General features: G+C 34.2%; 1 protein-coding gene across 4 annotated transcripts in view; it reads right to left on the bottom strand.

Moving 5' to 3' along the window:
• Window positions 1-16,281, bottom strand: part of LOC141513237 (cation channel sperm-associated auxiliary subunit epsilon-like) — a 139,258-nt gene that overhangs the window by 46,873 nt on the left and 76,104 nt on the right. For all 4 annotated transcript variants that reach the window (XM_074222861.1, XM_074222860.1, XM_074222863.1 and 1 more), the window contains 2 exons: window positions 11,814-12,253; window positions 4,100-4,158 (listed from right to left, as the gene is read on the bottom strand). In XM_074222861.1, the coding sequence (XP_074078962.1) occupies window positions 4,100-4,158; window positions 11,814-12,253 (499 nt within the window). The remainder of the gene's footprint in view (window positions 1-4,099; window positions 4,159-11,813; window positions 12,254-16,281) is intronic.

Below are 16,281 nucleotides of genomic sequence, written 5' to 3' on the forward strand. Positions count from 1 at the left end.
GATTGAAATCATAAATTGAACTTCTCTATAGCCTTTGGAGCAGATTTAGGTGTAATCAAATTTATTTTTATTCACATTTTAAGTGAAATGTGCCTCTCCTGATGTTTAAATTAGAATTTATTTTACTGTTTGACATTAAGACAAATTGGGAAAATATATGGATTTGAAAATTTAACTGGGTTGTTTGAAGCAAAAGCTGCTTCACCTCTATTCATTTCATATGATTGTAAAGTGCCTAGTATATTACCTGGCATAAGATACATGTTATAAATATTAACTTTTTATTATTTCTTTAATTAGATGTAATTGTCTTTGCAAGATAATCTGAAAATGCATTTAACTAAATTAAGTAGTTTTGTTTCAAGTTTTAAATACAAAATATTATTTATGGTATTGCTATGCTTCTAAATTCTTATATTGTGAAGTTTGATAAATAATTCTATCAGTTCTGACTATTAGTAAGATCAATTTCTTTTATAAACTTTTATAATACTGGGAGATTAAAATTGTACTGTGGAAAACAAAAGAGAATGAATTGGTAAAAAAATTAAGAAAGTATCAACTTCTAAGGTTTGTCTAAAAGGAAATCACTTAAAATTATTTGACTATTGCTTAGATTTTTAACTGAGTTATTTGAAGCTATCATTCTGATCAAGAGTTTATAAAGATATTTTAGGGGCAGCTAGGTGGCACAGTGGATAGAGCACTGGCCCTGGAGTCAGGAGTACCTGAGTTCAAATATGACCTCAGCCACTTAATAATTACCTAGCTGTGTGACCTTGGGCAAGCCATTTAACCCCATTGCCTTGCAAAACAAAAAACAACCAAAAAAAAAAAGAGTTTATAAAGATATTTAAAAAAGGAAAACTGGCAATTGTACCAAGAAAAAGAAATTTTTATAATACTAAAAGATTTTTAGAACCATTTAGTTATATAAGCCTTAGTTTTCTGTATTGTGGAATTTTTCCTCAATAAAGGAAAATTTTTGTACAAAATGGGGTGTAATTTATAAGCTTATTTTTCCATCTAAAGACATATTTATAAATACATTTTTGCTTCATCTAGAAATATATTTAATGATGAGTCGATTTGGAAGTTTATAGGAATTAACCAGTACTGTTTATTTTGAAGTAAACTCTAAGAACTATGTGAATTATTACATAATCACTATGTGGGCTTATTTCTAGTGGTATAGTTAAAGACAATGAAAAAATATGTTGAGTCATAAAGCTCTGGTAAACTTTGTTATTTTGGTAAGGATTATTTAATTAGGTATGTTCTTTCTGGCTTGGAAAAAAAGATCTCTCTATTATAAACAACTTTTGCCTAAGTGAAGATGGTACTTAGAAACTTCATGGTAAGCAGAGATTTATTGTGTTTTTAATTTAACACTTTGAAAATTTATGAGACTTAAAAATAATTTGCATCAACTTAGGCTTGATAAAATTTGCTTTTAAGTTAAATAAGAAAGACATATTTATCATCTTACAAATTCCCAACTGATTTATTTCATGAAGGTTTAGTGATTGTTCCTTTAAAATAGTATGATTCATTGCTAGTTTTTTAATAAAGCAAAACACTCAGAGAAATTTTTTCTAAAATCTTTTATGTGTGAAATCATTAAATTTTCATCTGTAAGTTTATTTATTAAAATGTGATGACATTGATATCTATAGTACATAGAAAAATTTCTGATTTCAGAGTAGTAAAAGAAGTTTGTCATTGTAATAATCAATTATTAGATTGAAACTAAAAAGTGTCTAAATTATTGTAGCAATCTGCAAGTAGAAAAGATCTTGCTGTTTTGATCTGAATTTGTTGTCATTTCGTTGGCATAAATAGGAGTTATGATAGTACTTGAACTTATCACATATATAAGATTCAATTTCTAGAGAATCTCATTTTCTTTTAGTAGTATGATTAGGCAGAGGTAAAGAAGCTTGTGAAACAAAGATCTAAGTCTATTAAGTTTTAAAGTTAATAGTCTCTTTTGTTTTTGTTCTAATGAACAGGATTTCAGTATAAAAATGTGTTTTTTTTGTGAGCTATTTTATCTGATTTTTCTTTTTTGTTTGTTTCATCTGGAATTAGAACACCTGTAGAAATGTATACAGATTACTTGAGTCACCTAAAGATATTTTCACTGTTTGAAAGGATTCTGAGAGCAGTTGTGTGTTTATATATATTGGAACATTAGAAAAAACTGAACATGTTTATTCTAGACAATGCTTTATAAAATCTGTTTTATATTTGGTATTGATCATCTCCCCATTTTTATGGTGAGATTACAGAACACTTTTATGAGAATATGAATTTTAATACAAAAGTGAATTCACTAAAAGTTTCCAGATTAACTTGAATTGTAACAAAAGGATCAGTAATGATATATGTGTGTATGTGCATGTATGCATGATTATATGTATATACATGCACATATGTGTTTTTCAAGTGTGTATGTGTATGTGTATCTGTATGTATATGGGTAATCATTTCAGAACTGAAAATAGATCCCTTTAAGATATTTTTTAGACCACAAACCATCATTCTTCTGATATAGCTAGTTATGCTAATATTTCATGCCTTAAAACTGCAGCTGAGACTGTTAAGATGAGGTGTCACAAATATTATCGTTTGTTTAAATATCCCTTTAGCATTATGAGAAGTTAAAGGATCTTAATTAACACAGGAACATGCTTCTGGTAACGCTAAAACCTTCTGTGTGTGTGTGTGTGTGTATGTATGTGAATGTGTGTACTACAATAATGGAAAAATAAGTTTTGATCTGATTATTTTGCCACACTACATCTGAACTACAAATGTCTCCAGAGAATTAATATTTCCAGAAGTATTGATGTTTTCAGAACAACAGATCTAAATTTGTTTCCATGTCATTCCTCCCCTCCCCCATTCTTTTTGTTCTCCCTCCAGCTCCTTTTTCTTTGTAAAATTTACTTACAAAGTTTTTGATTTTTTTTTTGTCAGAATGATGTCTATCTTATGCCTTGTTTTAGACCTTATGCTGTCTGTTCATATCTCCTAGCAACCCTCTTCAAGATATGACATTTTCCTTCCAGTTTGTCCCTCACATCCCCACACCTTGATTTGTCTGCAGATGATGCTGGGTGTCACTTTGACCAAAATGAGGAAATGTGAAAATGTGAATTATATATATATATATGTATATATATACATATATATATATAAATTTTAAACATATTTCTTATCAAGTTGACTTTTCTGCCTCTAATAACAGTTATAAATCCAAATGTAGAGATGTTAATACTTTATGGGAAGTAAAGTATATAAAAGTATATAAAGTATATAAAAAACTCAACGTCCTCCTGAGAAAACAAGAAGCTTGCCTGGTTATTTATCTTTGTATTAACACCAATAAATTCCTTCATTGAATCAATAGTCACTGAATGACACAAACATCCTGGCAAGGGAGGGAGAAATCCCATGTTTTATAAATCTATATGAGGCATTCTTCCCTATTGGAATCCCTGTCAGTAGTGACATGAAGTAGAGATCCTGAATTGACAAAGAAAACCGTCATGTATACTATGATATCTTTATTGATGTAATTTTACTGGTTCTTTGACTATTTCCTATAAAAATCCTCTCCTAATTTCTCAATTTGGAATTAGTTTCTGATTGACTTCCCTCCCTGGGTGATTCATAAGCCTTAGAGAACAGCCTAATTTACATTACACTTAACCTAATTTCTGTTTGTTTTATTTAAGGTCATCATTTAATTTAAGAGCATTCTCGAATAGTCACTCCCTCTTAGATAAAGGTCTTCTGAGGATGTCTACTTCAAGTTATTTTCTTAGGAGTCTAGTGCCTTGTTTGTAAATAGAATAAAAGAATCACTTGGTTTCTATTCATAATTTTAAAGTCAAGGCAAACATTTTTCAAAAAGGTAATATGAAATCTCACTTTTGAGGTTGAGAAATTTGATCAGGGTAAGGTGCTCCTTTTGTGAATATTACCTGAATCAAATTATGTTAAGTTGATGCTTTAACAATATGAATAGCATGTTTAAGTTAAGGCTAACAATTAAAAGTTTTTTCTTTTTAAAACAATAAATTGTACTTACTGTAATTTTCTGTAATCACTTACGGCTTCATAATCAATCCCAGAGTAAAATGTCACTGTCTAAAAAAGGAAGACCAAATATTTATCAGTTGAGGTGGCTCTCTGCTCCTAGTCACACAAACCAAGGTAGTATGGTGATCTTCATTTATCTATCCATCTATCTATCTATCTATCTATCTATCTATCTATCTATCTATCTATCCATCCATCTATTTATTTATCTTTAAAATTTTTATGTAGTTTCAGAAATAATTATATTATTGCATTATTGCTATTACTTTCTCATTTATATAGCACATTAAAGTTTAGAAAGCAGTCTCTTCAAGACAACTCTGTGTATTGTGGGCATTTTTCAGTCTATGTTCTGGGAAAGCACATGGAGAATGCTGTCTGCCATAAAGTCTGAAAGATTTGGTGGGTGTGTCAAAAAGTGAGGAGTCAAATAGGAAAAAAAAAGGATAATTATCACAGTAAGAAATACTGCTCAGGCTAGCATCAGTTTCTTTGGTGCAGATTGAATTTTTTTTTTAACTTTTTAGGTTTGCTCAGAGTAAACAATAAGTAAACAGACAATTTCAAGATAAAAAGGAAATTGAGGAATAGGAATCAGAAGAATTAAAAAAGATATGTGGGACCTAGGTGGGAGTTGCAATCATGTAACCTCTCTGATTAGGTTCATTGCAAATTTGTCCCTCAAACTCACTGCTGCTAAGCAATCCTTCTGTAACTTAACTCACTATGTTAGTCTCCACAGTGACTCTTTCAAACCTTTTTATTCCTTCTCAAATGTCCTGTGGTTTTTTTTTTTTTTTTTTTTTTAACCTCTCTCACTTCCAGCTAAGGACTTTGACTCATTCTTGGGCCATTCATCTCATATCACTCAGTTGCTTTAAGTTATTATCTCTGCTTCCTTCATGGGGGAAAGCCTTGCATAATACGGAGTCCTTAGCAGTAAAAGTCACAAATAATGTAAGCTAACATTAATTTAAGCCAAAAGAAGGAACACTAACCAGGATGAAAGCAGGACATAACTGGAATATAACTGGTACATAGTTTTGTAGGTCCGAGACTGAAGCCTTAACAGCATTGATATGCCACCTGAGCTCAGTGCTGTTTTCTAAAATCACCACAGGACTTTTTTTCTTCCTCCTGCCTTTCCCTGAGGTGGAGAATCACTAAATCAGCTAACGTGGCTCTTCCTGCTCTGTAGACAACAAATGTCAGGATGGACTCGCACTGGTGGGGATGGCTAGCTTCTACTCCATAGGAGCTGCTTTCCCAGTAGACCAGCAAGTGTTTTCCTTTCTCAGCTAATTATTCATGCTAAATAGGTATCGACATGGCTAATTATAGAGGTCCTATGAATTAAAATTTTTTCAAGCTTAGATAACATATTTGCAGAAATAATAAATGAAACAGTTCATATCTTTTAGAACTAGAGGGCAAAGTAAAAATAGAAGGAATTCACAATTAATTCCAAAAAGAAACTCTCAAATAAAAACTCTCAGGAACATTATACTCAAATTCCAGGACTTTAAGGTCACTGAAAAAATACTATAATCAGAAAGATTCTATACAACTATTCTATAGAACTATAGTTAATAGGAGAAAAGATTTTTCAAGTAACACTATAAAGGAAAGAATATCTTGGAATATGAATATTACCCTCCTTTCTTTCCCTTCACCAGTGGAATAAAAGACTTTTAGGCATTTATGATATAAAGTTCAGAATTGATAGAAATTCTGAAATGTAAACATAGGATAAATCTAGAAAAGTAAATACATTTGGGCAATTTGGAGGGGTTATAATTAAATTCTTAATCATATTCTTCAATTTCTATATTTCTATAGGGGTTTGTCTTCTTTTGCACATGTAGTAACCTACTCATGTGTGCCCACATGAGTCTATCTAGATGAAGCTTGTGGGGAGGCAAGAATAGATAACTTTAGAATCTCTTTTTCCCACCCTTCTCCAAGATAGGCTTTTTATTCTTGCCAAGAAAGCAAGCAGGAGATTGGGGGCCAGAGGATTGTTGCTCTCTTTTCCTCAGAGACAGGGGAACCAGGCTAGTTATATTTATCTGCCTCATTGAAATTATTAGTCTAGGGGAAGTACACTCCTGATTGATGTCCTTTAAAGGTGAAAAGGCCCCAAACCATAAATTAGAAGTGACATAACTTAGCTCAATCAACGAAGTTTATCAACTCTTAGCCTAGAAGAAATTCCCTAGACTATCTACAGTAGTATGCTGAAAATTGGGACATGATTGAAGAGCGTGCTCTGCTGCATATTGGCTTCTTCCTAGAATATCTCTATCTCCAGGTGAAGGAATTGACGGAATTAAGTGGATTAGTACAGCAAGTAGGTTCATTGAGCGAACCACACTGACTCCATCTTGTGACTCAATTCTGGGGCTAGCTTAGTTCCCTTTTTATTCAATTATAGTTCTAGTCCAACTTTTTCCTTGTAAGAAAACTTATGGGAATTGAAGAAAACCTTTTTTCTACTACTTTTTTTTTTAGGTTTTTTTTGCAAGGCAAATGGAGTTAAGTGGCTTGCCCAAGGCCACACAGCTAGGTAATTATTAAGTGTCTGAGACCGGATTTGAACCCAGGTACTCCTGACTCCAGGGCCGGTGCTTTATCCACTACACCACCTAGCTGCCCCTGAAGAAAACCTTAATGAATTGTTTGAACCTAGTCCTGCATGACTTAGAATCTGGACTACCTCGACCTACCATTTTAGACACCCTTAACTAAGGACCTAATAAGTCATACTGACCAGACTCCCAGTCAGATCCAAAGACTGATGCAAGAAATTTTTACACAATTGTACATCTCAAGCAACCCATATGTCTTATCTAAAACTGGCCCCATAGTAATCAATCAGTTATTCTTTTCACATTCCTTTGATTGGTCATAGGTACTAAAAGGGGAGTGGAACATCTCTTTTTCTCAACTTGGAAAGTGCCCTAATATTTCATCTAATTAGACATCAGATTAACTAATTTTTTATTACTTCCTTTTAATTAACTAGAACTTTGATCAATGACATAAACAACCACAAATTTAGAGAAGCAATATTATAGTAGGCTACATACCTCCTGTGAGATAATGGGCAAGAAGTGCAAAATGAAATATGCACTTTTTTGGCAAGGCAAATGGGCCTAAGTGACTTGTCCAAGATCACATGGCTAGGTAATTATGAAGTGTCTGAGGCTGGACTTGAACTCACGTCCTCCTGACTCCAGGGCCAGCGTTCTCTTCACTGTGCCACCTACCTGCCCCAAGATATACACTTTTGAACATGCCCAATGTGCATGTTTATTTTGCTTCACTATGTTTATCTGTTGCAAGAAATAATTTTTTAAAAAAATTGGGTGGTGGGAAGTTTGGGGATAGAGAGCAGGGATAGTGAAGGGAAAAAAAAAAGAGGTAACATCCAATTTCTATGCTTGTTTTTTGTTTGGTTTTTGCCAGGCAGTGGGGTTAAGTGACTTGCCCAAGATCACATAGCTAAGTAATAAGTGTCTGAGGCTGGATTTGAAATCAAGTCCTCCTGACTCCAGGGTTTTGGTGCTCTATTCACTGAGCCACCTAGCTACCCCTTCTAGGCTTGTTTCATGGAATCATCTATATTTTCAATTTCAAACAAGGTGCCAATCCTTTTATCTCAATTTTTTACTTCTTTGATAAATTGTAGAAAATTATTTGCTCTTTCTTCACACTGGAATGTTACATCCTGCTAGTGCTTGGACAGTCCTTGTGTATCCATTCTGCCATATCTTCCAGGCTTTGGATCTATTCAGGCTCTATAAATGTCCTCTGACTCCCTGTGCCTAGTCAATGAAGTATTTTATATAAAGCACTCTTCTCACCAAGTTCCAAGTTCACTTCTGGGTTTAGTGTACTCTATGGATAAGTTGCTAACTTTCTTGAAGGACACAGACTCTCAGCTACCAAGTCAATTTGGTGTTGGTCTGCATCAAACAGGTTGGTCTGCTCATCAGGGAGGACTACTGCTGCTAACAGCTTCAAATGCTGAGGGGACCTTTGAGCACTCTTGACTTTTCAAATTTCATAGGGTCATGACCTGAACTATCACTGACATTAATTTTAGATTATGAAAGAATAAAGACAAGACAGACAGATAGAGAGAGAGAGAGAGAGAGAGAGAGAGAGAGAGAGAGAGAGAGAGAGAGAATATGAATTCATGGTTAGAGATTGGCCAGCTAGGTTGGTCTTCTTAAAAACTGAGAACATAATTTGTTTTAACTTTTTGTATGAACACTAAAGCCCAGTTCATCAATCATTATGAAAAGTCTTTTTATCCCCACAAAACTCCCTAGAAATAATATGCTCATTAAGCTTTCATGTGCATTGACAGCATTGGCAGCAATGACTGGGTCCTTATTGGCCAATTTCCACTCTACACTGCAGACTTCCCATTAGACAGTAAAGGAATTTGAATTTAGGAGAAATGAAGAAATGGTAAAACATCACCTAGATCTCTTCAGTAATTTCAGGTTAGCAAACCCAGATAAATTATATCTCAGGGTACTGAAAAAACTGGGGGACATATATGCTCATATACTTTTTTACATATCATAGAGAACAAGCTGTAAGAATGGAGATAGGTGGATGTCTGGATTTTAAAAGAGGATGGATTATTCAAACTAGAGATTGTTTTTCTTGGAAAATTCTAGAACTCATTATTAAAGCAATGATTTGAAAGTTTTATAAGGGAAAGCTATCACTTGTAGGCTCATCAAAAATAGACTATCGGGGTGGCTAGGTGGCGCAGTAGATAAAGCACCGGCCCTGGAGTCAGGAGTACCTGGGTTCAAATCCGGTCTCAGACACTTAATAATTACCTAGCTGTGTGGCCTGGGGCAAGCCATTTAACCCCATTTGCCTCGCAAAAAAAAAATAGACTATCTAGTTTTAAGTTCATTTCAGTTCTGATAGGGTCCCTATACATGAATAGTTTAGGGAATATCATAGACATAGTATTCCTGGACTTCAGCAAGCATTCGACAAACTCATGTATGATATCCTTGCAGACCAAATGGGAAGATATGGGGAAAGATGTACAGGGTGAGGGTCAGGCCAAAGATTGAAACCTTCATAGAGGATGTCTAGAGGAAAACCTCAGTGATCTGTTCTGCAGTTTTAGGACTGGGCTCTGTGAACTTAGTTTTGTTTTTGTTTTTGCAAAGCAATGGGGTTAAGGAGCTAAGTAAGTACTAAGTGTCATGAGGCTGAATTTGAACTCAGGTCCTCCAGGGCTGGTCTATGCTACTTAGCTGCCCCCTTCTGTGAACTTTTGGAAAGAATGTCCGCTGCCATTTTATGCTATTCTAGCATCTTGGAAATAGCTTAGAGTAGGAATATGCAAGTATTCAGTGCTCCCAAGGTAGTCTTTTTTCTTTGCTCATTTCTTTAAACTTACTTTTAGATTATGCTAGAGGCAGGTTCTGCATATGTCCAGAGGCAATGTCTAGCCTGCTTCCACTGTTGCTTACTTAGGGGTATTGATTTATCATCTGAAAGCTTCCAGTGCTTCCCCTATCCCATTTTAGCTTTGCTTCTTATCATGGGTTTGTGTTTGACCAGCAGGATTGTGGACTTGCTCAGTTTGGAGATTCAGTAGACTGCTGCTGGATATTTACACTATCATTATGACTTTCTTGCTAGAAAGCTCTGCTGGTTTCTAGTTACAGGACTGTACACTTCCCTTTCATTTTTACATTCCTGCCCTGATTATTGTCTTGCAAGTTTTAGGCTGGACTGGAGAAACTAAGAATCTAGTTTTCTTGTGGGTTATGAGGCATACTGTTTGCTTCAGCATGTTTGTATATATATTCCTACATTACTTACCCTGGAATGTCACCATAGATACAGACTCCCTTGTCAGTCTTCCACAGATCTGTGACCTGGAACCAGGTAGTGAATGACAAAGCTGTCATTTGGCACCTGTTCCTGCATTCCCAATAAATTTAAGTACCTTTATTTTGGATCTGAAACCTTTTCTCATCCTGGTGCATAGCTTCTCCTAGTGTTGGAATTCTCTATATCCCACACTGGTCTCATCTCATTTCCAGTTTCCACACATAGCTCTATCTCTCTTTTCTGTGCTGGGTGGGAAAAACTGACTCATTCTAATTTTTTGTTATTTTCCCTATCTGAACACAATTTGGTTGGTATATTTTGTAAATCTGTTTGGAGGAGTTTGGGTTGGTGTGTATATGTATGTTGAAAGAGCTTGCTATGCTTCTTCCTGCTACTCCATCCCCAAATGACAGCTGCTAATTACAAGATTATTAAGGATAGTAAAGAGGGCAGCCTCCTGCCTAATCACTCCAGTCATTGGCTGACTGATAATGCTAATTATTATCCCCACAACACGGCAAGATTTTTAACATTCAACTAGAACCCTAACAGTTGTCAGGATGTGGTAATGGAGATTACCATTCAAATATGGATTCAATTAGATGACTTCTGAGGTCTTTTTTAAATTAAAAACTATTACCTCATTCAAAACTCTCTTATGCGCTTATATTCTATTTTGTACTTTAAGTTACAAATGTGTATACCTTTAAGAGGAAGGGTCTTACCCTGGCTTCATATCATCTTGTGGAACAAATACAAACTCTTCCAATTGGCGCTTAAGCCCTTTACAACCCATGCCAACCTATACTTCCAGGATTAATTTACACTACACGTCTCTTCATGCACTCTCCCATCTAGCCAAATTGGCCTTTGTGTTCCTCTCCCAACTCTATTGTGCCTTTGTTCTCTGGTAAGACAATTTCTGACTCTGGCTTCTTTCCACCTCTGGAATAAGAAAAGAACACTATTTTAACTCCTATTTTAACCCCTGGGATAAGAAGAGGACAATATTTTAACTTCCAGATATTATTTCTGCACACCTGAAGAATTAAAACTCCTGTTTTAAGTAGTGGACAGATGTTAATATCTTTTTGTTACCGGTTTCCCCAAATATAACTATAATTTTCCTTTCCTGATTTCTGTAAAAGTTCATTTTTCTATGCTACTTTCATATTTACATTCTATATAAGTTTCTTGAAGCAGATGTTTTGGATTTTCTGACTTTTTTTCATATAGATGAGCTTGCTCTCTGAGTGTAAATAAAATCTACATTGTAAAATTGACACTATATTGTATATAATGTATTTACAGTATAAACAAAATCCATCTTTTCATATTGATTTGGTGATTGACAGTAATAATTTTTACCAAAACACAGGAGGTAGGAAGTGAGGAAAAGAAGTTGTGGGGCATTTGAGGAAGGATAAAAAATACGAAAGGACTGTTGTGGTAAAGAATATATCATGCAATTACAGTCTTACACTTGGGATAGTGAACTGAAGAGTATAAAAGAATTTCCTTGTTACAGTGAGGGTCCAGGAAAGATTATGTAACAAACTTGAAGTGGACCTAACATGATTTTGTGGCTTTGTTCAAGAGTATGTGAGTAGGAGTGAATATGGTGGATGGGTATCATAGGTATGTGTGATGCTTACCACAATATTATTTATGAAATTTGTTGAATGCATAAGTGGAAAAATGACATGTTTCTCAAACTACTCAAATTTATATTTCTGCAAAATTTTAAACAATAATATTAAATCAAAAATTTCTATTTGAAGGAATAAAAGGATAGATATTTAAAACATATTGATTTAAATTACCAGATTTTTAGTGCAGATTCCCAAAGCTATTTCATAGTCAACTTGTCTCTTCTCCTTTAATACTTTTGGTCCATAGAGTTCCACAATAGCTTCTACACCAAGATTCTCCATATAGACCACTTGAGTCCAAAATGTCAGTTCATCCCTCTTGTCCAAATAGATATTGCTGAAATAAATACTTGTCTCAAACAACATATATGGACAAACAGGCTGTTCTTTAAAAGTTGAACTAAATAACTCCAGCATTAATGGATATTCTGAATTTTGTGCAATGCCATAGTTAAGATTCACAAGAAATAGTTCCCCAGTAGGGTTAATTAAAATTAAAGTACTGTCACTTTCATGAGCCCATTGATGTAGCAATGCTACATCTGTAATGTGGAGTTTGAAATACAGCATTATATTATTGTACATTTTTATCACGCCATTCCCGAAATAATCTGAAAAAGAGAGAGAAATTAAGTTAGAATTTTTCCAGTTTTATTCCTTTGTGTGTACATATTTTAAAAAGTATTTCCTTGAATTAGATAATAAAACCTTTTGCTTTTTTCCATTTTGAATGTCCCTTTATACTCAACATGTTCAGTCTTATTAATAGAACTGATTATTCCTTCCTTACTCCTTATTTTCTTTAATAGAGGAAGGGTACCAAAGTCATAGACAATACCTAAACTCCCAAGAATTATTGACCTACATGTCTACTCTTTCATCTTTATTATAAAATGATTCACATGTGTATCAAAGATAACTTCATTGAAAGTATGAAAAGGGAATATTTAGACACTGGGAAATGATTTTCTATAGCAGATCACATCATTTTTATAATTGATTGTGACAGAACAACCACTATGTTTATTGTGTGTTGACTGTAAGAAAATATATGACTTAGTAATATAAAATACTGCTTAGGGGATTCTTCTATATGAAGTTATCTTTCATGCATATAGTAAAAAAATCATACTATTTTCTTGAAACATTCAACAGCATAGTTAACTTTGTTCAATGATTCTTTTTTGATTCTATTTTGGAAAGATTCTAGGAAGAGATTTAGTAATATAGCCAATTTTTTTTTAAATCCACTGCCCAATTTGCTTCCTTCTTCTTTTTTTAACTTTTTTCTACCTTTAAACTTCCTCATTCTTTTCTTTAGTAGCTTTTCCTACTATTTATGCCTTCTTAATATGTTCCCTAAAATTTCTCCCTTGTTAACTTGTTTATAATTTCCAATTCAATTGCTTTTACTAAGCATAATTTTGTTAAATCCTTTCCCCCAAATGCTATAAGACAAAACATCTCAAGGTCACAAAACTAATAATAAAATTTCTTTTGAAAAAATAGTAATGGTCAGGTAACATCTTCATTTAATCTGTTGAGTATTAAGCTGATAATCAATTGAAAAACTTCAAATAAATTTGGACAGTTGGGATAACACAAAGCCAAGGTAGGTTTCCCATTCACCAAAGAGATGAATTTTCTGCAGCAGTAGCAAGGAGTCAAATGTGAGAAGTTGTTATATAGTAAGGGCTGTAATCTCCTCTTCACATTCAGCATGCACTATTAATGTATTGTCCTAATCCTGAAAGAGGTATACCACCTCTCTTTCCCTTCCTGAGTATTGCCATTTAGTCCTTGATCATTATCATGCTTGTTGTAAAGTTGTCAGCAGAAGCATTTATAATTCCCTTCTATTTTCTTCCATTTATTAGAATGTTTCGATCCAATGGAGTAAGGGAAAGGTACAGATTGTAGGGATGGGGAAAACTGAAAGGGATGTGGGTGGGTGGGGTGAGAAAAGTGTCAAGTATATCCATCAAGTTGGGTAAAATAGAAAGTAGCAAGGAGGAAGAAAAAGGGGGAAGAAAATAGTTGAAATACCTACATGTTCAGAGAAGGGAAAAAAATTCAATTAAGAAAACAGTAAAAAAAAATCCTTGATTTCAAAGATTTCTGTAAGAATTTAGGTGATAAAAGGAGATTTGAGGTCCTTAATGCAAGGAGGAAAATTTGACCTCACAGCTATCAGTGAGATTATATCAGCGACTAACATGTGACTTTCTTGTTTTTGCAAGGTACTGGGGTTAATTGACTTGCCAAGGTCACATAGCCAAGATCACATAATTATTAAGTGTCCAGGTCTAGATTTGAATTTGGGTCCTCCTGATTTCAGTGCTAGTGCTTTATCCACTGAGCAACATAACTGCCCCTTAACATTTATCTCTGTATGAATATACCTTAATCATAAGAAATAGGATAATAAAAGAGGATTAGTGGGGTAGCATTGCATATTAAGTAGGGTATACCCATATCAAGAAACTCAGAAGGGGAAAGCAAGACAGAGATCATTTAGATGAAATGTCAAAGGAGGGTAAAACAGTAATTTTGTCATTTGAGTATGCAGTAGACCATTTACACAGAAATAGATGAGTAATTGGATCATCAGCTAGCACAGAGCTAGTCATGATGTGGCTTTTGAATTAGCTGGACATCTGCTAGGGCTTACAGACTGAAGCAGAGCAACTAATAATTTCTTGACTTGCCTTAATAATCACTTTATCCTTTCCAAGGTAGAAGAATTAACTCAAAGACATTCTATTACTGATCTTATTCTCACTTACATAGAACTGCTTGCAGGAGTATTGTGTTCTATTATGTGTATCACAGTTGAAAAAGGATATTAATAAACTGAAGAATGTCCAGAGGAGATCAACCAGGATGGTGAAGGTTTTTGTTATATGGGGATCAATTGGAGGAAGTGAAAAGTGGCCTGGAGAAGAGAGAAGATTCAGTGGAGACATGATTGTGGTTCAACTATTTGAGAGATTATCAATTGAAAGGAGAAGCAGACGTATTTTGCTCCAAAAGGAAGGGAAAAAAATGGCTGTAATCTTGTCACATTCAGAAAATACTACAGGAAGCATGATAGCTAGAGTGCTAGTCTTGGAACTGAGAAAGTTCAAATCCTGCCTAGGGTATCAGTTGATTGCCTCATTAGTAAAATGGAGGTAATATTACCAATTTCTCAGGGTTGTTGTAGCAACTGAGATAATGTAGATAAAGTGTTTCAAACCTTGAAATCTATTATCATCATTATTAATATCATTGAATTGCAAAAGAAATATTTACACTTGATGTCAGGAAAAAAATTTGTGACAAATTAGAACTGTTCAAAACCTCTTGACATGTTATGTGTTTCCTTTTATTGGTGATCTTTAACAAGAGGATGGAAAGTCACTTGTCAGGTATAGTAGAAATTTCTTTCATGTATAGGTTGGATATTAAGATTATAATTATCCCCTCCTATTCTGAAACTTGTGATTCTGTAAATAGGTAAAAAGACAAAGATTGGAAATTATTTTGGGATGATAATTTATTCAATATTATTTAGTAATCAAAAAGTGTGAAAAATAATAGGCATAGTGTGAATAGGTTTTGGAAATCTGGAGCAAAAATTTGGAGCAAAAGGAGAGGAGAGGTGAATCAGAAGTTGAATTTTTACTTAGAATCTCAAAGATAACAACTGAAGGCAGCTTTTGATTACATCAGGGAAAAAAGGCCTTAGAGTGAAAAGAGGGAAAATTCATTATAAATTAAAACTTGTCCAGGAGTCCTGAGCAACAGATCCTTATACAATAAATAGTACAAATAAAAAGATAATTAGTTACAGCAATGAGACAAGGTATTAAGAGGCTAAGTAAGGTAGTAAAACAAGCTAGTAAGAATTGATGATACAAGTTCCATAAAGTATGGAGTGTTGGGGGGGGAATATTTTAGTGATATATACTTCTGCTAGTATTTATGTTCGAAGTAAACCTTGATTTCTTTCCTAGACATGGTGAAACGTCAGGAGGAATACATTTCTCTCTAGTTCACCAAGGAGAATAGAGTGTTTCTGGAAAAAAAATGGAAAATATGCTTAAAAGAAAAAAAAAAACAGATTAAAGGATCCAGGGGAATGTCCTAACCTGCATCATTAGACTGGAGGGTAGATGAATGCTCAAGAGGAAAAGAAAAGAACCCCTGAAATTTAGAAGCTTTGTAATAGGTTTAAAGTTCTTCCTACAGGGAGTGGAATTATAACTTCTTAGAAGAAACAATTCTTTCCTGATCTTACAGCTCTTTGGCGACATGACATGCTTTATTTATACTGCAACTTTTGTGTGATACTTTGATGGTAAATGTTGTAGCCTACAGGTGGCCTATTAGCCAGGTTGGCAAAACTTGAATTTTTCAGACACTATGATGTGCTATGACTTATAGTAATATAGCAAACCCTAATTTGTTGTTAAGTCATTTTTGAGTCTTTATGATCCCATTTGGGTTTCCTTGACAAAGACATAGAAGTAGTTTGCCATTTTCTTCTCCAGCTCATTTTACACATGAGGAAACTGAGGCAAACAGGTTTAAATGGCTTGTTAGGGTCACAGAGCTACTAAGTGTCTGAAGCCAGATTTGAACTCAGGAAGATGTA

This window comes from Macrotis lagotis, chromosome 2 (assembly GCF_037893015.1).
Source record: "Macrotis lagotis isolate mMagLag1 chromosome 2, bilby.v1.9.chrom.fasta, whole genome shotgun sequence".
NCBI lineage: Eukaryota > Metazoa > Chordata > Mammalia > Peramelemorphia > Peramelidae > Macrotis > Macrotis lagotis.